The 20,817-nt window shown below is 41.9% G+C and overlaps 2 protein-coding genes across 3 annotated transcripts in view; one reads left to right on the top strand and one right to left on the bottom strand.

The window, feature by feature from the left end:
* The window catches only part of SPTY2D1 (SPT2 chromatin protein domain containing 1), a 21,089-nt gene extending 14,259 nt beyond the window's left edge, over window positions 1–6,830 (top strand). For both annotated transcript variants that reach the window (XM_048217769.2, XM_026512237.4), the window contains exons 4-6: window positions 557–728; window positions 2,418–2,495; window positions 3,612–6,830. In XM_048217769.2, the coding sequence (XP_048073726.1) occupies window positions 557–728; window positions 2,418–2,495; window positions 3,612–3,705 (344 nt within the window). In that variant the 3' untranslated portion in view covers window positions 3,706–6,830. The remainder of the gene's footprint in view (window positions 1–556; window positions 729–2,417; window positions 2,496–3,611) is intronic.
* Window positions 6,807–20,817, bottom strand: MISFA (mitochondrial sheath formation associated). The gene is made up of 5 exons (XM_026512244.4): window positions 20,606–20,817; window positions 11,559–11,776; window positions 11,057–11,149; window positions 9,297–9,334; window positions 6,807–8,667 (listed from the first exon to the last, which is right to left on the bottom strand). The coding sequence occupies exons 2-3, from the start codon at window positions 11,625–11,627 to the stop codon at window positions 11,057–11,059; spliced, it is 162 nt and encodes a 53-aa protein (XP_026368029.1). The 5' UTR covers window positions 11,628–11,776; window positions 20,606–20,817; the 3' UTR covers window positions 6,807–8,667; window positions 9,297–9,334.

Raw genomic sequence — 20,817 nt, 5'->3', positions numbered from 1 at the left:
AGACTAGAAAGCAGTTGTTCCCAGATGCTGGCCTATTGATCAGAGTCTGTCTCTTGCAAAGCGTTAATCTGTCTTTTGGCAAAATGACAAAGTAAGGATAATGTAGTGAGTTTTTTTAAAGTTAGCCTTACTCATTTTGAACAGTTTATCCATAAATCTGGGAATCTTTCATACTTTGTTGGACTTCTAAAAAATGTACCTAAATTATGGTGATAATAGATGGTAGTTGTTACCTTTAATGTCTTTTCTTGGCCAAACTAAAAGTTAGTGGTACTGTAAGCTATTTGTAATTTTTTTTTTTTTTTTGAAATTTTACCAGTCTTTTAAATCCAGAAGAAGGGAACCACTAGGCTAGAAAATGTAACAGATGCTTCTAGTAAGCCACTTATAAACAACGTGAAGCAGCAGGGATGTTGTGGTAATGACTGCATGCTATGGGCCAGCATGCTGGCTCTGGTTGTGGAGGGTACTGTCTTAATGAGTTCTCAAAATCTCAGTTTATATAGAACTTTTTAGTTTTAATACTCGGAGTAAATAATGGCTTTTCTATTCTTAGTTCCTCAAAGGCCTCCCTTCCCTGGTGGTTACAAAAGGCAGCGAGACTATGAAGAGGAGGAAGAGGATGATGAGTATGACTCTGAAATGGAAGATTTTATTGAAGATGAAGGAGAACCTCAGGAAGAAATATCCAAGCACATTCGAGAAATCTTTGGCTATGACCGAAAAAAGTAAGACTAAAGAAGATCTAGATAAATGATACACTTATTTTGAATGACTCATGTTATGGGGGAAAAATAAACATTAATAGAGGCATTGAATACAATTCTTTATTAGGAACCACTGGGTGATCATTTAGATTTACTCTTTTGGCGCTTAACATTTAAGAATTAAGTCAGAATTTTTTGTGTAGTTGCATGCCAAAAAGTGCCTTTTTAAACTGTCTTTGTAAGATGTGTATTTAATGAGAGTGAAGCAGTTTAGTGTTGGAGAACTAGACTGGCTTTGAACTCAGCCATCCACAGAGCTATGTTAAAAGCTGGTCTGATCTGACATCTGCTTTTCATTGATGTAAAAGCTTTGCTGCTCAAAAGTGTGGTTGCTGGACAGCGGTCAGTATGGGACCAACAGCAGTGACATCACCTGACAACAGCATTAGAAATGCAGCTCTCAGGCCCCACTTCATAGCTTCCAAATCTAAATCACCTTTATAAGGCTCCCAGGTGATTCATGTGCACATTAAAGTTTGAGAAGCCCTGGTATAGAGGAAAGATCAGGATTTGAATGGAAGTTCCACCACTTACTAGCTGGATAATCTTGAGTAAATTATTTTTAGAATGACATCTGGAAGGGGGCATCTGGGGGGCAAAGTTAGTTGAGCGTCCGACTCTTGGTTTCAGCTCAGGTCGTGATCACAGGGTCGTGAGATCCAGCCCCACGTCAGGCTCTGTGCTTGGTGTGGAGTCTGCTTGAGATGCTCTCTCTGCTCCTCCCTCTGCTCACTCTGTCTCTCTCTCAAATAAATCTTTAGGGGGCAGAATGACGTCTGGAGGGATTAAATGAGGTAGTATGTGTGCAAAACAGAAGGGACTTATCTCAGTGTCTATCCGTCAGCATTTGACGTCTCCTTTAAAGCCATCAAAGTAAGAAATTAGAAAGCAACCCTAAGGTGTTTTTTTAAAAAAGATATTTAGTAGTAAAAAGAACTGGAATAAAAATCGGATTTAAATCTCTAATATTAGTAATGTCATTAGCTAGTTAACATGTTCTTGTCAAGCCATTAATCTGCCTGCTTCAGTCTCCATTTGTTCGTTTGTTCGTTCTTTCCTTTTTTTTTTAGATTTCTATTTATTTGACAGAGAGAGAGCACAATCGGGTAATAGGGGAGCGGCAGGCAGAGGGAGAGGGAGAAACAGGCTTTCCGTTGAGCGGGGACTCCGATGTGGGGCTCAATCCCAGGACCCTGGGATCATGACCTGAGTGAAGGCAGCTGCTTAACTGACTGAGCGACCCAGGAGCCCCTTCAGTCTCTGCTCTAAAGTCCTTCCCTTTCTCATGAAGCTCAAATGAGATTAATGTGTACAAAATGATTTTCATGTATATTGTACTTTCAGGATTTTAATATAAACCATCCTGTAACTAGAGATGAAAGAGGTAAACGTTGTTGGATTGGTATCTTCAGCAACATTAAATTCAGGAATAGTTGCCTTCAGGGAGTAGGAAGGACTCATTTATCTTTACCTCAGAAACTACCCTCTACCCATCCTCTGCCCCCCTCACTCCTTGCCAAGCAAGAAAGAGTAATTCTAAGTGTGTTTTTGTTTTCATTATAAAGATACTGATTTTTTAAACAGGAGGATGCAGCTCCTTTAAAAAACGGAATTCGGGCTTTTTTAACAGCGTTGATTTCCTCTTATCAGATACAAAGATGAAAGTGACTATGCCTTACGTTACATGGAGAGTAGTTGGAAAGAGCAGCAGAAGGAAGAAGCAAAGAGGTAAGCACAAAACTTGGCACATTTGTGCGGAACTGTCCTGAGCATTCCTGTTCCTGCTTCAGTTGCATGCACCAGTGGGAGCAGGGGCTTTGGGCCACACAGTTCTGAATTCCAATCCTACTTACTTGCTGTGGGGCTTCAGACAAATTCCTTAGCCTTTCTAAATCTGTCTTCCTGTTTGTAAAATGAGTATTTACTGTTTTTACTTATCGAGGTACTGTATTACAATAATGTGTCCAAGTGCCCAGTGCAGTGCCTCACCCATATAGGCACACAGTAAGTGCTGGAAGCCTCCTCTGATCCCATTGCAGTGTGTTCTTGTCTTTTTTTTTTTCTTTTTCTTTTTTTAAAGACTTCATTTATTTGAGAGAGAGAGAGAGCAAGAGCAGAGGCAGAGGGGGAAATAGACTCTCCAATGAGCAGGAGCCTGATGCCAGGCTCGATGCTAGGACCCTGGCGTCACGACCTGAGCCGAAGGCAGATGCTTAACCTTGCAGATGCTTCCCCATCTTTAATTCCCTTTCTAGATCAGACACATCTCAGTCTTGCTAACGTATACCATTACTGGCCTTAGGGACCTAAGGAGGGATATGAATTCTGATTCCTGTTTGACTACCTGATAATAAACTAATGATAATTTCTTGGGTTGGTTAACAAGTGATTACTTTGTTTATAGTGTTAACTTGGTAAAATAATTCATTCTCGACCCAGAATATTAAGCCTTTCTCCCTCTTGCCTTCCCTTCCTGTAACTACATAAAATATCAAAGTGGTGGGAAAGGATGAAAATAGAATGTTTTTTTATTTATTGAATAAATTTTATTTTTAAAAGCTGTTATGATAAGTAATTTATATATTACTACTTTACTGAGAATATTAAGGTATTTTAAAAGTGTTGAGGTTTTATGTGAGGTCTTTTTTTCTACCATAAGTGGAGTCAGTGGCAGGGGCTCCTACTAAAAAATACACCTGCTAGTTTGTTTTCAGTGGTAGAGCCTTGAGGCATTTTTAATGCATCAGCACATTCCATAAGAGCTCCCAGTTTAAATTTCGCTTCTAATTTTTAAAAGTGGTAATTTCATGTATCTTGACTTTTTTTTTTTTTTTTTTTTGACAGCTTAAGACTAGGTATGCAGGAGGACTTAGAGGAAATGAGACGTGAAGAAGAAGAAATGAAGCGTCGAAAGGCCAAGAAGCTGAAGAAGCGTTAGCTGCTGCTTGTATTTATTTTTGTGAAATTCTGGAGACACTCTGCTGCAAGGAGGCCCTGCCTTCAGAATGAAGAAGCCCCTTTACGATTTTAGATTTATACTTGGGTACTCAAGGAGAAGGAATGCATACTGTCATTTGCAGGCTGTCATTGGAGCATAAAGTATTTTCAGATACTTTCCAGGGTTAAATCTGTAATGCAGATGATAGAATGCGCAGTTGAGTGCTCTTAGGAAGTTAACTGTTCACAGGTGCCAGCCTTGATCCTGATGAGCTATGCACTCTAACGTGGGGCCGCTCACCAGTCAGCCAATCTTACGTTGTTCCTTTGCTACTTGGGAAAGGAAAAAAAAAAAAAAGGATTGCCTCGTGACTTCATCATTCTGCTGATGTGTGAGTAGGGCACGGCCCGGCTCCCAGTCACACTTACTTTGTCTTTTAATGAGGAACCTGGCCCTTCCATGAATGTTGCCAGCAATAAAGTGACCTGTCCTAATCTATATGTTTGGATTGAGAACTTGAAAATGTAGAGTAGGCTTTATAATTATCGTATGGATGTCATCTCTGTGACTTTGAAGTAAAAAGTAGAATAAATTATATTGTATTCTGCATTATTCGTGGATTGGATGCTGAGCATTCTTATTCACTAATTTAGGTGATAAGGCAATTAACAAAAAAATTTTTTCAAGTTAAAATACAAGTTATGCCATTTAATTTAAAAATATTTGTTTCCAAGTTTTCCTTTCAGATTTACTGTTATGTTGGCTTTAGTATAAAATAGACAAGGTCACTGTGCTGATTGATTTTTATCTAAAAAGTTCATTTTTATATTGAGGAAGAATGCTTATTTTATTCAAACATTAGATTTGGAAGAGTAATAGTTTAAAAACTGAGGAAGTGACATGTGAGACTCCCCTCTTTCCTCTCTTCCCTCCTTATAAAAATATTTTGGAAAAAGGTGCCCCTGTACCCCTTGATATTGACTGCATTTTATCTTAAATTCTTTAGCAATTAATGGCAAAAACCAAAAACTAAATTCATGTATATCAAGAGCACCACCTTCTCTTTTTGCCCATATTGCACTTTTATTTCAAACTATGCACTGTGAAGAGATTTTTTTCCCAGGTAGAAGAGGATGTTCCCAGTTACTAGTGTTTTACTGGGCTGGGGAACTTACTTCATTCTCACTTTTTTTCAAGTCCTATTTTTAGACTTGATAGCTCTTAAGCCTCAAATCCAGGCAATTCCAATCAGGCTGACGTAGATTGTGGCTGGAGAGAAGCCAGGTCTCAAGGAAAGTCAGCAACAGAAAATGAGATATGATGGTGCTAGAGCACATTTGTCCTTGATTCTAAATGTGGAGGGTTGGGGGCAGTGGGACATAAGCTTGTAAAACGGTTCCAAAAGTTGCTTTCATGTATTCCTTTTTATCCATAAAGCTTTCTTTATTCTTCAAGTTTGGGAATATAGATTACTGTTGTCAGCCTCCCTTAATGGGACAACCATGTGACTTAGGCCCTTAAGACTCTGACTCATTTTGAGTTGAGTTTCAAATTGCAGAAGTGCAAGGATTTAACTTTGAAGCTGAATCCTATGAAAGTTGTCTCCATCACTAGGAATAATGCCTTTCCGATGGTCCACATAGAACTGTTACACTGGCAGAAAATCCTATCGACTGCCTCTCCCCCATCTCCAGTACCTTTAGTGAAATTGATTTAAGGGTAGTGTGATGTTCCATGTAAAGAAACAGCTTTGGAACATTATTTCCTTTGCTGTCACTTTATGCTCCCCCCAAAAAAGTTTTTTTCTTGGATATATTTTTTCAATATTCAGACTCTCTGAAATCTATTACAATCAAGTGCTTATCATAGCCGAAAGATTTCTCGTGGCTTAAAGTTTACTAGCACTTTACTCAATGTGCAGTTATTTGTACATAAAGGCACCAATGTGCTAGATAAAAGTTCGAGAACTTGAAGAGTCAGGTTGTGTCCTTACGCGTGTGTCACTGTTGAGTGCATTTCTTCTCCAGATGTTATTATTCTTCGGCATCAACATTATAAAAGGGCACTTCTGGGGCTCAATTAAAAAGAAAGTCCTGAGAAAGTCTTTTAAATTCGTCTTGGCCTTGTTTCCAAATCCTGTCTTCCATTTTGTTCTGCAGTTCCTGACCACTCTTACTAAAAGCCCACAGATCTTTGAAGAAACTGGAATAAGCTGTTATATTTTTTCAAGGTTTACAAATTAAGTGCTTGGTTTTTAACGTATCCTCTACCATTTTGGTTTTCAGATTTTATTAATTCAATATCTGAAGATGTGCCTTTTATTGGGTAATGTTAATTCACGAATGTAGTAATGTTATTTCACGATTGTAATGTTACATGATCATGGGTGTGGCATTCTCTAACAGATGATGTGAAAGGAAAGTAGTTTTCATAAAACTCATATGGCTCTGATTGCACAGTCCCACTTGCTTTTGATGTTGCTATGTCAAAGCAAGGGGCACTTTCTTTTAAGGCTACTTTCAGAACTTGTCTTTGTATTTTCTCTAAACTATAAATGCAATTATGTCCATTTGGAGGCCAGGGTACCACATGTCACAGACAGCCTTACATGTGTGCCATGAGAGGGTTCAAAGACTGTTAACAAAAAAGAAAGTCTATGGGAACTCGAAATTTCATTTTTTTAATGTTACCCCAAGATTTTCTCCAAGAAATTACTGTTTTGTATTTTGTAACTTAAAAGCAGCTATTAGTACATTTCTGAGATATAGCAGGAGACCAAAACATGTTTGGAAAGAGAATAAATATATGAAGAGAGACTGGTTGGTTTATTTTCAATGTGCTGAATATATTAGACTACTATTTATTTTGTGAGTGGATGTGATAAAATAAATATTCAGGTGTTTAGTGTATGATTAAGAGTGAGATATAGGTTTCTTTGGAGTTATTAAATCCATCATGTCTTTTACATAATGGACAAATCAAGTTTTAAAAAAGAAAACATTTACATAGCTTAGCTTGTTTTCTGGTGCTGTCGACCTGCAAGAGAATCTACTTTTGCATATACAGGTGAAAGTTTTGCAATTTATGTATTAAAGAAATTGTAGGCATTAAAAATATTTTATTGATATTTTCACTGGTTTGCCTTTATTTACCAAAACTCAGATATTCCTTCTTTCATTGCCCTGAACATTTTCCCAGCTAGAACCCCCAGTAGACTCATCACACTTGAGATGGAGTTTGCCTCCTTACACACACACACACACACACACACACACACACAATCTCTGTTCATTCTCTCTGACACATTCATGTCTGCTCAAGTCTCCACAGCTGACCCTCTCCCCACCCCTCACCAGCTTAAGAGAGCTGGTCTGCTACTAGACACCCAAGTTAGGAGAATCATTTGGAGGTATACTCAGGAAACTGGAGGGAAGAAGAACCGGGTATATAGTTCTTCTTGTCAAGAAAATGAGCAGGTTCTGATCCCCTATAATAAAAAGAGCCTGAAATAACTGAGATGAGTCTTTTGGAATATATAGGAGGCAAGTGGGCACAGGCATGCAGCCAGAGAATGTAGGCACTTAACTCGATGGGATGGGTTGAGTCTCGGTCACATAAGCAGTATTGTAAGAGACGCTACTATCCTAGAGTCAGGGTTACACAGTGTTGCTTATGGATTTTGAGTTCACTTTTCTTTCCATAAAAAGTAAGAAAGGGCAATCCATTCACTGCACAGGGCCACTTAAAAATAGTTTAGCAAACATGTACCAAATACTCATCAACAAAATGTTACCTGCATAACCAAAAGATTACTTCGGTGGTAAGGATGCACTTCTGAACAATGGAACTATCAGTCATCCCCAGGCAGCCACAGAATGGGAAAAGTTGCATACAGTTTGTTTCAAAAGTACTTGCTCTTGTTAGGTTCCCCCCGCCCCGCCCCAATCCCCTCTCAGGGTCAGAAAATTCCAAACCACCTCTAGAGGGCTTATGAGGAATACCCTAGGGCTCAAACACCCAGAACAACTGTATGGGTCTTATACTGAGGTTTCCATCCTTGGTCTCACACTCACACTGCATCCTATTTGAGGACTGAGCAGTTGGCTTTTGTTTCTGTGCGTGCTGCCCTGTATGGGCAGCAGTCGCGGCTAAAAGAATCATCAGGCACCTTCTTGGCTATCCAAGTGAGGGAGACACTTGAGCCAAGAGACAGCCAAGATCTTGGATATTCCAGGCTCTTGTTTGGCTCTTCCTTGGCACGTAAAAACATGCCAAGGAGAAGGTCTAGATCTTAATCTTGACTCTGCAACCCAGAGCTGTGAGGCTGGTAAGATCCTTGAATCTCTCAACTTCGTTTTTTGCCATTTTGTTAAATGAGGCCAGTGGCTAACCCAGAACGCTATCGTAAGGATTAAAATAATGTACGATTTAGCACCCAATACTAAATTCAGTCCTTTCCCCACACAGTGTAAGCCTTAGGTTTTTGATAATAGCTGTGAAAAGGCCACAGAGAAGTATCCCCAAAGGACAGGCTTGAAGTTGCTGCAACAACCTTTTCTGTAACATTTTTTCGACCCTGGACCCTGGATGCAGGAAAAAGGCTATACTTGGGAACTAGGTCTAAGGAGCTTTAGAGAATTTCTAGCCTTAAGGATACAGAATAGGGGGCAAATTGAACGAGGTATCTTAGTCTTAATGCCAGTCTTGGAGCCTGAAACACAGGGGACCCAATCCCATTCATCTACCCCAACTACATCCCCACCTCCCCATAGCTCCCTGTTTCGAGCTAACAGAATACCAAGTCTTCATCTTAAAAAGTGCGGTAACTTTTTACATAAAACGTGACAAAATAATGTGCAATTACTTTATGCGAAACCAACAAAAGGAGCTGTACAGCCGGTCAGGTGAGCTTCAGAGCTGCATTACTTCACCAGGATCATCTTTGCTTATTTCCACCGGGGTCTGGGGGGAAAAAAGTATGTCAGGTGGGCCTTACCTCGTGTTTGCTAGAGTGTGGGGATAAGGCACTGACCTCCTCGCTGAGGACAGGCAGAAGTAGTTTTGTCCAATTCTGTCTCTTAATGCCTCTGATCCCAGTTGCCAGAAGGGCGTAGTAGCCATGTGGGAGGTGACAAGAGGCCAAAAAAGGACAAACATCCAAGGTCTAACAGGAAGAGAGCTCTCTAGCACCAGAACCACTTTATCGACCACCGTTTGCTCGAGGAGGAAGACTTGGGTGTGAACTGATTTAAGAACTGGTACTGAAGCCTAAGCACACAAAATGGCCCCCTGAGCACAAGACGGGGTCACCCGTGTCAGACAGCTCTGACTCTGGGCCTGAGACATCTTTACCTCTACGCCTCCAGGTTCTTGAAACTGAAGAATGTAAGACTAAAGACTCTTAGGAAAATATGTATAAAAGAAAGACATGAGAGACAGAGGGAACGCTCAGTGAATGATAATAGAAGCACCTAAGCCACAACCACGATTGTGTCTAAAGTTACTAGAGTTGCATTTCGCTGCTTAGCTCGTTGATTTGGGGGAATACATTTCAAAGTAGGAATAGAGAACAAAGTTGAAAGCACACTTACCCCTCCTGGGGGATACTTATATCCCTTCCACATGGTTCCTGCAATGAGAAGCAACCATAAGACAACAATCATCGTGGGGCGTCTTGCTCAGCTGGTGGTGTGTGCTGGGGAAAATGGGTGGTTCTGAAAGGTGTGGTGTTCTATTCCCCGAGTCCTGGGAACTGGGCCGTCTTTATTCAAGGCCAGATGGTGGATCGCCCAGCATGATAGCTCCTGGCTGGAGAGCTTTGTGGTCTAGCCTGAATGGCAATGCCTCACCATGGCCATTTTGGGGGGCAGAGCTCAGACACCAATTGTGACATCAGCTCCTGTGACCTTGGGGGGACCAGTTAGAGTGAGTAGCTATGGGACAGTTGGCCAGGATGCCTGGTGTTTAGGGGCCAAAGAACCCTTACTAGAAGGGCCCTGCTCGCTAGGTTAGGATCTAGCTGGCGTCACATCTTTATTAACTCATCACCTGTCCAAATATTAACTATTGGTTTCATGCAATCAGATGCAAAAAGCATTGCCATGCAGAAAAAAAACAAAACAAAAACTACTCTGGATTAATTGGGAGGATTGGCTAGGCATGCTGTGGGCAATTACTTTATATACTATTGCTAGACTATGTGAAAAAGAAAAATCTGGCATTTTGTGAAACACCACAGTTAAACCCCCATTATGCAGGGGGTGCCTCCTGGAAAGGGAAGAGAAGGAAGATGGGCTGTTAGGCTCATCTTACAGCTGGGGAACCCGAGGCGTAGAAGAGTTTCAGTGGTCTGGTCAGGATCGGGGAGCTCAGCTAAGCAGTCCCTGGTGCCTCCATCCACATCCCCACCCCCACAAAGGTCTGAGTTGGGTCAATACTCACACTGACATTCTGAGGCGGGTGGAGAAAAAAAAAAAAAAAGAACCCTCATTGTCCTGCTCTTAGTATCCCTGGGGCTGGGACTTGATGCTTCCCAGAAAACCTGCTCCTGTAATTGGATTATTACAAAGAATTTAAGTTTCTTTAACAGTGGGAACATCTTTGAAAAAACAGGTCTGAACGAAAGGGAGTGGGATGTGAGAACCCCAGGAGATGCTTGTAACAGGATATTGTATTCCTGTTTCCTAGAGGCAGGCTGGTCTGGTGGAATGAGTGCAAGAGGCTATTAAGTCCAGAGACCTATGCCCGCATCCCAAACGAGTTGGTCTGTATGGCCTCGGGTAAACCGTTGAAGTGGCTGTCACTGGCAAATCTTTGTTGACCAGCTCATTATTTTGCTTAGTTGTTAAGTTAGCGTTTAGTAAGTGCTTTGCATCAAACGTTTGCCATGAATTCCCAAATGCAATCCTCACAAAAATAGTGAGATACTGAGCTATCTCCACTGGGCAGATGAAGAAAGGTTTAGAGAGGCTCAATTTTCCCAAGGTCACACAGCTAGGGAGGAGCAAAGTTAGGGCCTAAACTCATTCACGGTAACTCCAGTCTTGGGAGCTGCCAAAAGGGGCACTGAAAATACTCATGCAACTTCTTGTAGTTTGTGAGAAAAGAAGTTAATAGACAGGAACAGTCTTTGCAAAGAATCCCTAGGAGATGCGCTTAACCAATCTTGGAACCTTGGCCTGCTGCCCAAAGCAGGGCTTGCAGTCTTCTTTCCCCATAGCATACCTCAAACCACTTCCCCTTTGACAGCGAATTGTTTCCCAGGGGAAAATAAACTCTCCACTGAGATTTCAGGGTGTTGCCACATTCGCTGGAAAGGGAAGAGTTGAGTCCAGCAGACCTGACCACTCACTCAGAGCTGCGGGTCTTCATCCACAGTCCGGCTCCTCAGTCGTGTCTTGTTTTCCTGAACAGGCCACTTCTCTTTCCACTTCAGGGTTGGAGGCTGAGTCAGAAAGAAATTTAAAGGCAGCAGTGGTTCTACTTGTTGGTCTGGTAGGTAACTGCCTCGGTGTGACTGGAAGGGCTGTTGGGAGGTCCTGCCAATGCCCACATTCCCTTCCCTACCAGCGACCACTCATGTACTTGGCCTGAACCCGTCTCCAGCAGATCCCTTATAAATTGCATAATGCCTTGAGATAAGTGATATTATGTACCCAAGGGGCAGGTGGAACGTAAAGATATCCCAAAGGGATGAGAAGTAGCCTGAGAAACTAACTTTGTTCCCATTGCATCTTGACCTCTAATTAGTGGTGAGACCTCAACTATCCTTCCCGTTTGGTCAGAAATCCCAGCTGGGAGGGGGAGTCAGGACTGACTACTGCCAAGGATTCACAGGCAGGGTCATTACTTACCGTGAACTCCGGAAACGTGCCCAAGTAACATGCAAGTCCAACAAAAAGCATCCAGCCAAGCACGATCATGATAACAAGTAAAACAATGTCAAAGACACAATTGCACAGTGAAGACTATTCACCAAGATCTTGGCAAAGGAGTGTGCTCATGAAACCCTCAGTTGGTAGAGGTCTTGCATGTCAATTCCAGTCCTTGGCTCCAAAGGATCCTCAATGCCCTAGTGGAGAAGTTGGGAGTCTAGTATGGCATTGTGACATCATTGGTCACATGGCCCAGATCACAACATACCAGAGACTGCCCCCAGACCAGTAGCTGAGCAGCAAACTAAGCTTTTTGTATGCACTCTCTCACAGCAACAATATGAAGTAGGTACTATTGTCAAGCCCATTTACTAAGGAGATGACTGAAGCATAGAGAGCCTAAGTGACTTGCACTGGGTCACACAGCTGATGCTCCAGACCAGGGCCAAGACTCAGGGCCTAGCTACCCGTTAGGAAGCTGGGCTCCTTGGACAATAGACAGGGATCGGGAAGGGTGTGTTCCTAGGTCTCCAACAGCTGTGAATGGGATAAAGTGAATTCCAGAAGTGAGACACCTCTTATTTCTGTCCCTGCGATTCCCTCATCATCTCCAGGGCTCTGTCACCACCATTTTATACCATTCTTCACTACCTTTGGTCAGTAACTCTCTGCTGGTTCTCCTCTCTTGGCCTTCAAGAAGCCACAAGGAAGTCCTTTCTTCACAGAAACCTCCAACTGGCGCTGCGGCTCCCTTCCTAACCTGTTTCTCACACTCAAAGCCTTTCTTCCCAATCTCTACCTTTCTTCCATATATCACATTCTGACTTCTGGCCCCCACGCCACTACTTAGATGCTCTCAGAGGTTACCAAAGATCTCCTTTTTGTCAAGTCTAATGACCTCATCCTCATCCCTTTGACCTCCCTGTATTGTCACAATGGACGCTTCTCTCCACCAGAATTCTTTCTACAGACACACGTCCCTATGTGTTATTTTGATATCCCCTTTATTTTCATAACATTTTAATGATGAAAATAACAGATGCCCATGGTAAAACATATAAGAAAAATTAAACAATCTCCCCTCTTTTTCCCCTCAGTTCCCGTCCCCATGATGTACCCAAGCCTGGTGTGTACCCTTCTGCCAAAGAATCCTCCATGAGCTTGTGAACATCAATACACATACGGAGGGATAGAGAGGATTTCTTTTCAGTGTTACTTTATTAAAGGTGATCATACTACCTACGCTACTTATGCACCTTGCTTTTCTCCTGTTAACAACTATACATCATGGACATCCTCCTGGGTCAATGGATAAAAAAAATCTAAACACATTCCTTTTTTTTTTTTAATAGTAAGCTTTATTGAGGTATACGTCACATATGATAAAATTCACTCCTTTTTAGTGTGCAGTTGATGAGTTTTGAAAAATGTGTCAATCTCGTAACTACCACCACAATCAGGAGAGAAAAAATTTCGATCATCTCAAAAAGTTCCCTGTGCCCCTTTGCAATAAGTCTCCTCCCTTGAACTCCTTGTGCCTTGGAAACCATTTATCTGCTTTTGCATTTTCCAGAACTTCAAATAAAGAGTTATAGGCTGAATAAGCTTCTTGCACTTAACATAATGCTTGTAAGAGTCCCCCACGTTGTACAGTAGTTTGTCTTGTTTTATTGAATGAACAGATGGTCCACTGCATGAATACTGCAGTTTATCAATTCACCTCTTAAAGAACATCTGGGTTGTTTCCAGCTTGGGTTATGATGAGTAGAGTTTGGATTATCATAAATCTTTGGGTACAGTTTTTTGTGTGAACTTAAGTTTTAGTTTCTCTAGGGTAAATCCCAGCAGGGGTATTTGAATCATATGGTAAGTGCTGCTTAAAAAAAAAAACCTTTATCACTAGTTCTCGGCAATTTTACTTCGCTATGACTCTGTAATTTTCTGCATGTTTCTTCTCTTTCGAGTTCAGTGAGCTTCTTCAAACTGTGGGTTTATGGTTTTCATCAAATTGGGAAAATATCTGGCTAATACTTCTTCAAATATATTTTCTGCCTCCCTGTCCTCCTCTGTGACCTCCATTACGTGTGAGACCAGTAACCAGTGTGAACATGTCCCACAGCCTGCTGGTGGCTCTGCTCATTTTTGCGTCTTTGTCTCTCTTTGTGTTTCATTTTGGATAGTTTCCATTGCTTTCTTTTTCAAGTTCACTCATCTTTCCCATATAATGTCTAATCTTCCGTGAATCCCATCCAGGGTATTTTTCATTTGATGTTGTATTTTTCATCTCTTCAAGCTCAATTTGTCTTTGAAAAAATTATTTCATTTTTTTCCATCATGTTCTTGTGTCCCTTTGCATCCTTGAGCATTTTTGTAAGACTGATAAAAAACATTTTAAGGACTCCATCTGCAAATCTACCATCTCTGTCATTTCTGGAGTTGTTTTGATGGTTGATTTTTCTTTTTGCTATGGGCGATATTTTCCTACTTCTTTGAAAGCCTGGTAACTTTTGGTCGGATGTTTCACATGGTGAATTCTACAAGGCTGTCTGCTGGACTTGGTTATATTCCTTTCAGTAATGTGGGTTTTCTTCCAGGGTGTCTGGGATCAGTCTGATTCTTCCAAGGCTTGTTTTAAGATCTGTTAAGGTGGGCCAAGAGCAGCTTTTACTCTGAGGATAATTATCCCCATTACGGAGCTATGACCCTTCTGATGCCCACCGGGCACTCTCTCTGATGCCTACTGTGTTCAGTCTTCCAAATCTGTGGAATTTCCCGCAACTCTTAGCCCTTTTCGGAGCTCCAAGAAGCGTTTGGCCTGCTGTTTGTAGGTGGTTCTTATCTCGGCCTCATGGAGTTTTCATATGCACAGACAAATTCAGCCAAAGACTCACATGGACCCCTATGGAGATCTCCAGGGCGCTCTCTCTGTGGGACCTTCTTTTCCAGGACCCCATCCTGCAAATTCCTGGCACTCTGGCCTCCTTTGTACTCTGCTAGCTTTCTTTACAACTCAGCAAGACTAATCTTGGTTTGAGTAACCCCATTGTGCTGCAGTCTGAAAACGTCTTCCAGGCAGTAGGCTGGGGCAACTGTAAGGCTCATCTCCTTTATTTCCTGTCTCTCAAAGTTCATAGGCTTGTGCTGCTTCTTGTGCAAGATCTGACAACAATTCTTTCATATATTTTGCGCCATTTTCTATTTGTTTATGGAGAGAAGGCAACTCCTGTAGCAGTTGATCCTTCCTAGGCAGAAGCAGGAATCTAACTTATATTTTTTAATTTCTGCATAACAGTCCACATTTATTTCCTCTTTCTCCTAACGATGAATAGATCAGTCAAGAGATGGAAACCACACAGTGATTTCAACAGAGAAAGTTTAATAAAGAGAATTATTAACTAGGAACAAGAGATTAACTAGGGAAAAGGTAGAAAGCTCTACCTATACAGAAATAGCATAGGGAGCAGCGACCATCTCTAAGGCTGAGGCAAAGCACCCAAGGGAGAAACAAACTTGTAAGACTCCCTCCCCTCCAGAGCTGAGATCCAAAACTTGTTGAAGAACAAGGCCATCACCGACTGGAAGGTAGAGAAATCTAATCAGTTGCAGGCCAGACCTGACAATTAGAGAATCACCAGATGCTGGTGAAATTTGCCAGGAAGTCTCCAGAGGGGTTCTGGGAGGTTTACTGATCCTTGCTGGGAATCTGCCAGCAGATTATACCAGGAAGCTACCCCGTGGGGTGCTGGTGCTAGAACTCAAGGCAAACTGTTCAGTGGCAGGGACGCCATTGAAACTCAATGGAGAACAGTCCCTAGAGAGGCCACTGAAACTCAACGGGGGTGAGCACCACCGGATAGCCCCCACATGCCACTGGCAGCCACATAGCAGAACATGGAGAACAAAGGCACACTGGAACCAGGAAGAGAAGTTTCTTCCTCTTACAGTAGCTCTCCCCAAGGCCTCTATTGATAAAATTCAACATCATGCCCACTAGCGAGGAAAAAGGGTTTACAAGGTCCAGGTCTATTCCAGCAGAGCGAGCAGTGACTGGTGGATTTGAAGCTAAAGGACAATGACTTCATAAATGGCACAATGTGCATTTAGGTCTCCTTCCATTTTTTTTACCACCATAAACAATGCTGTGATTGTTAAAATTTCTTGGACAATTTCTACGGAGTATCGCCAGGTTTTTACTTGTTAACCAGGAAAGCCGCAAGATGACAAAAAGGGTGTGCCAGTTCAGACAGAGCGTGAAAATGGAGAGGCTATATAAAACCCTTCCAAAAAAGGAACTGGTAGAAGAAAAGAAAGATTATAATTTCATTTCATAAGGACAAAGGATGTCCTTCAAAAGACAAAGGATGTCTGTGGCAGGAGCGCCTGAGACGCAGCACAGGCAGTCAGTCAACAAACAACACAGGCTCCATATATCTAAGTAAAGGATACTGGTTTTTGATGTGCCCATTTTTAAAATTTTCATGAGGTCTAATTTACTTATTTTTTTCTCTTGTTGCCTATGCCTTGGTGTCATATCCACTGCCAAGTCCAATGTCATGAACTTTCTTCCTATGTTTTCTTCTAAAAGTTGTATTGTTTTAGGTGTTACATTTAGGTCTTTGATCCATTTTGAGTTAATTTTTGTATATGGTGTTAGATAAGAGTCCAATTCATTCTTGCGTATGGATGTCCAGTTTTCCCAGCACCATTTGTTGTAAAGACTGGCCTTTCCCCCATTGAATGGTCTTGGCACTCTTGTCAAAAATCATTTGACCATGTATGCAAGTATTTATTTCTGGGCTATCTATTCTATTCCATTGGTGAGGTACTTAGAGACGTCAAAATCAGAGAGACAGAAAACAGAATGGTGAGTTGCCAGGGGCCGGGGAGAGGGAAGAGTAGGAAGATATTATTTAATGTATATAAAGTTTCAATTTTAGAAGATGAAAAGCATTACGGAGATGGGTGGTAGGGATGACTGGGCAACATTTTGAATGTATTGAATACCAGTGAACTGTATACTTAAAAATGGTTATGATGGTAAATTGGACGTTAGGTGTGTTTCACCACAATAAAAAAAAATGGGGGGAAAGAGAAGTAAACGATAAGGATACATGTGTCTAATATTTGGAATACCAGGGTTTCATCCCTGAACAATATGTCTGATAGGACCAGTAATTATGAAAGCAAAGAGTGTAAACAGAGATCAAAAGCAGAGCACCAAGAAAAAAAAATCTTATTTTAAACAAGCCATTCTTGTGACTTTTTTCAAGCTGCAAGCAAAGATGCAGAATATACACCTTTCCCATTTCTTACTTTGGGGATCTCTTTTTTTCTTTTAATATAATTAACATCTTTGTACCTGTGTCTTGGGCACTTTTATTTCAGTAAGACAAATTTCCAAAAGTAGGGTTATAGAGTCAAAGGTATGTAGGATTACTTTGCCCAAAGGTTAGCAGATTATGCTCGCACTGACTACAGTTGAGTTTCTTTTTTTTTTTTTAAGATTTTATTTATTTATTTGACAGAGAGAGACAGCCAGTGAGAGAGGGAACACAAGCAGCGGGAGTGGGAGAGGAAGAAGCAGGCTCCCAGCGGAGGAGCCTGATGTGGGGCTCGATCCCAGAACGCTGGGATCACGCCCTGAGCCAAAGGCAGAAGCTTAACCACTGCGCCACCCAGGCGCCCCTACAGTTGAGTTTCTTAAACCAGGGTGCGAGGATGGGCTTCAGTGGAATCCCTGAACATTCCTGAAATTGGACACAAAATGGACTGCATATGTTGGCATGTACATTCTTCTGGAACAGGTCTGTATCTTCCAACAGATTTTTTTTAAAGTCTGAAACTCTAATAAGGCTGAGAACTAGTACACTAGATCATTTTCTCCCTATGGCTTTGGTCACCCCACACCATTCATTCAGCAAACTTACCGAATATGTGAAGAATGAAGACATGCATAAATTCAAGCATGCTAGGTACTGGGAATACAGAAATAAATGAGATGTGACAGCTATCTGTCAGGACCTTATGGTCTTTGGGGACAGAAAGAGGGGAAGAGATGGAAGTAGTTCAGTATAATAAAATATCCCAGGCAGGACATTAAGGCACGAAGCACGGAAGACACTATGTGCTTGGGGAAAAGCGAATGTTTCAGCCTGGTTAGATTACAGGATGTAATAGTGCCAATTTCTGGATGTGCGGGGTGGGGGTGGAGGTCATACCAAAGTCAGCCAGTGTTTGTACTACACGATCTTCCTCTTACGACTAAGTACCAATAGGCACAGAATTCCAGCTTCCTGGAGATTATTAATCACAAAATTTCATCACAACTTCGCACACAGGGAGGCAGCAAAATGCACAGATAAGGAACATGGTCTCTGACACCACCTTCTGCAATAATTTAACCTTTCTGAGTCTTGGTTTCCCTATCTGTAAAATGGAGCCAATTATACCATATATCCTCTATTTTAAGGTACATACTTTTTCACATTTTAGCTCTTTTCAAATAGATGTGTTAAAATTGGCATTTATATTTAATTTTGTAAGCTTTTCTCTCCCACAACTTTGTACATACATCTCTTACTCAACAGGATCTCAGAAACAAGGAAAGAGGTAATACAACCCTAAACCTCAGTTTCCTCACCAGTAGGATTGAGGTAATTCTATCTAGGTCATAGGGTTCTGAGAAGATTAACTATGATAAAGCACATAAAACTCTTAGCAATGTACCTTCCACACAGGAAGTGATGGCTACACACACGCATGCAGAGGCATAAAGTGTCCCCAGTGCCTATAAGTCATTCATAGTGACTAAACCAGAAGAGACTGAACTGTTTGGATGGAAGGTGTCTTTCATAAACGATTCTTTCATCAAAGACTGAAGAACTTTGCTCAGGCCTCATTTCTAACATGGTATCTTTCCCTTGATTACTGGATTTCTGACAGGGTGTGTTAGACCTTAGAGGCCCCGGAAGTCCCACTGTTTCCTAGGTTTTTTTACATCTGCCTGAGGTGCTCTTAGAGACCTCTTATCTTTCCATCTTCTCCCCTCCTACCTTCTCTCCTGGCTTCCTCTCTTGCCCCACCTACAGTCTCTTCACAAGGCAGTAGTCAGATCTATTCTAAGACTCATCACATCACTTCTCTGTTAAAAACCCTCCAGTGGCTTTTCCTCTTTCTCTCAGAGTAAGAGCCTAAGGGGAAAAAAAAGCAGCCCCCAAAATCTGGGAACTGGTCTGACCCAGCCAGTAAGGTGTCTGTGTTGTTAGAAGTCGACCCGGCACTCAAGGCTATGCTATGTTATTCTCCTGTTGGATAAAACAATCTCACAGAACACAAACATCAGACAGGGTCATTCAGACCATGATAAAATGAGACCAAATAAGTCCACTTCATAATTTTGTCTAAGCAGAGACAAACCAAGGTCGCTGCACCGCCCATGAAATACCAAACATCCTCTTCTCTCTGCTTAATATGAGTGACTGCTTCTTCTTTACCAATTACTGCTTTATCCTTGCTTCAGTTTGCCCATTGTATAGATATTTATTGAGATATGCAATCACGGAACTGTCTCTGCTTTCTGTTAGCACCCAATCCAAAGTGAAGATTCACTTCATTAAATCCTCCCCCAAGTCACCCAAAGCCCAATCCTATAGTAGGTCTTTCTCACACTCCCATACTGAGCAGTCCCAAAAGTTCTCCACAGTATCTGCTCCCTCACTGCAAAGAGTAATCAAGCCAAGTTGTTTAAGTGTGGGTGTGTTCCTGATGCTCTTCCGGCTGGAGGTCACTGACAAGCCAGAGTCACAAATGTCTACAAAGGCCCCGCAGTGATTCTCAGACTTCACCATGCATTAGAATCACCAGTTTCGTCAAAAATGATCGCTTGAACCACCCCTCCCCCAGAGTTTCTAATTCTGTAAGTCTGGGGATGGGGTCTTCGAATCTGTATTTCTCACAAGTTCCAGGTGATGTTGAGGCTGCGAGTCTGGGGGCCACACTGGACGAATCATTGCCCTAAACTATCTGTGGCTTCCCTTTTATTTCTCTGACTTAGCCTACTTCTGTTTCCTCACCTCTTACTTACTCTACTCCAGCCACACTGGCTGTCTTGTTGTTCTGAGCTCACACTGTCTTAGGATTTTGCTTTGAATGCCCTCTAATATAGAACACTCACTCTCTCACCTCTCAAGGAGACCTACCTTGATCACCTTACCTTGCCTTTTAAAAATTTATGCCCTACAACACTTAACTACCTTTCAGCATATGATCTAATTTACTTATTTATTATATGTATTGTTTTGCTCTCCTGCTAATAAAAGAATGACCGCCTTAGGACAACCGATATTTTTGTCTATTTTGTTCACTGCTGTATCCTCAGACCTGGAAAAAGATCCAGCAAATAGTCAACGCTCAACAGAAGTTTGTTGAATGAATACTCTTTCCAGCCTTTATTTTCTTTGCCTAATTGAGTCACAGCATTCCTGCCTCTGGCTCTCCCTGCAAATACAATCACCATCCTGCTTACCCAACCTCCTGACAGTTAAAATATCCATCTTCTGCAACTTTTTAAGCCCAGTGGCTCAAATCAGGGATAAAGCAAGTAGTAAGTAAATCACAAGTCAAGGAGACCAGACAAAGGCAGCAAATTGCATCTCTTCGTCTTCTCTATATGGATGACTTTAGCCACCAATCTACCTCCTATCTTGTTCCCAAACTCTTTTTCTGACCTAGCTTTTTCTCTCTCTGCCACCAACAGTTATGGCGCCCCTTCTGGAAAAAAAAAAAAAAAAAAAGGCAACCCCTCCCCGCATGCGGCACCAACCCTCACAATCTCCCAGTTTTTCGACAATGCTCCTCCTGACTCCATTTTCCCTTTCTAGCTCCCTGAAAATTTGCTTTTAAAGTTACGTTACCTCTTCCTTCCTAAATCTAACTATAATTTTTGGTCTTGATCTTTCTCGATACTCTGCTGAATTTAACACACCCTTCTAGAAACTCTCTTCCAAAACAGCGCGAGTTAATTCTACCTCCTTTACTGCTTCTCCTCGGGTCCTTCCTATTCCTCTCCTTACAGATGTCCCCAAGTTTCCTTCCAGCAAGCCGGGTCGTGGCCCCGGGGCGCTAACGCCTTTCCCACCGCGCTCAGGGTCCACGCTGGGGCGCTGGTCCGACTCCCGGGCGGAGCGGCCGCGGAGCCTGGGCGTTGGACGCCGGCGAACTTTCGAGCCTGGGAAGGGGC

This window comes from Ursus arctos, unplaced genomic scaffold (genome assembly GCF_023065955.2).
Source record: "Ursus arctos isolate Adak ecotype North America unplaced genomic scaffold, UrsArc2.0 scaffold_23, whole genome shotgun sequence".
Classification (NCBI taxonomy): domain Eukaryota; kingdom Metazoa; phylum Chordata; class Mammalia; order Carnivora; family Ursidae; genus Ursus; species Ursus arctos.
This window is presented reverse-complemented; position numbering and strand designations above follow the sequence as displayed.

Excerpts from the sequence above, each read along its gene's own strand:
- MISFA (XM_026512244.4), bottom strand. The coding sequence starts at position 11,627 with ATGATCGTGCTTGGCTGGATGCTTTTTGTTGGACTTGCATGTTACTTG. Across the intron at positions 11,150-11,558 it reads GCACGTTTCCGGAGTTCACG|CCTCCAACCCTGAAGTGGAA; the intron begins GTAAGTAATGAC and ends TTTCTGACTCAG.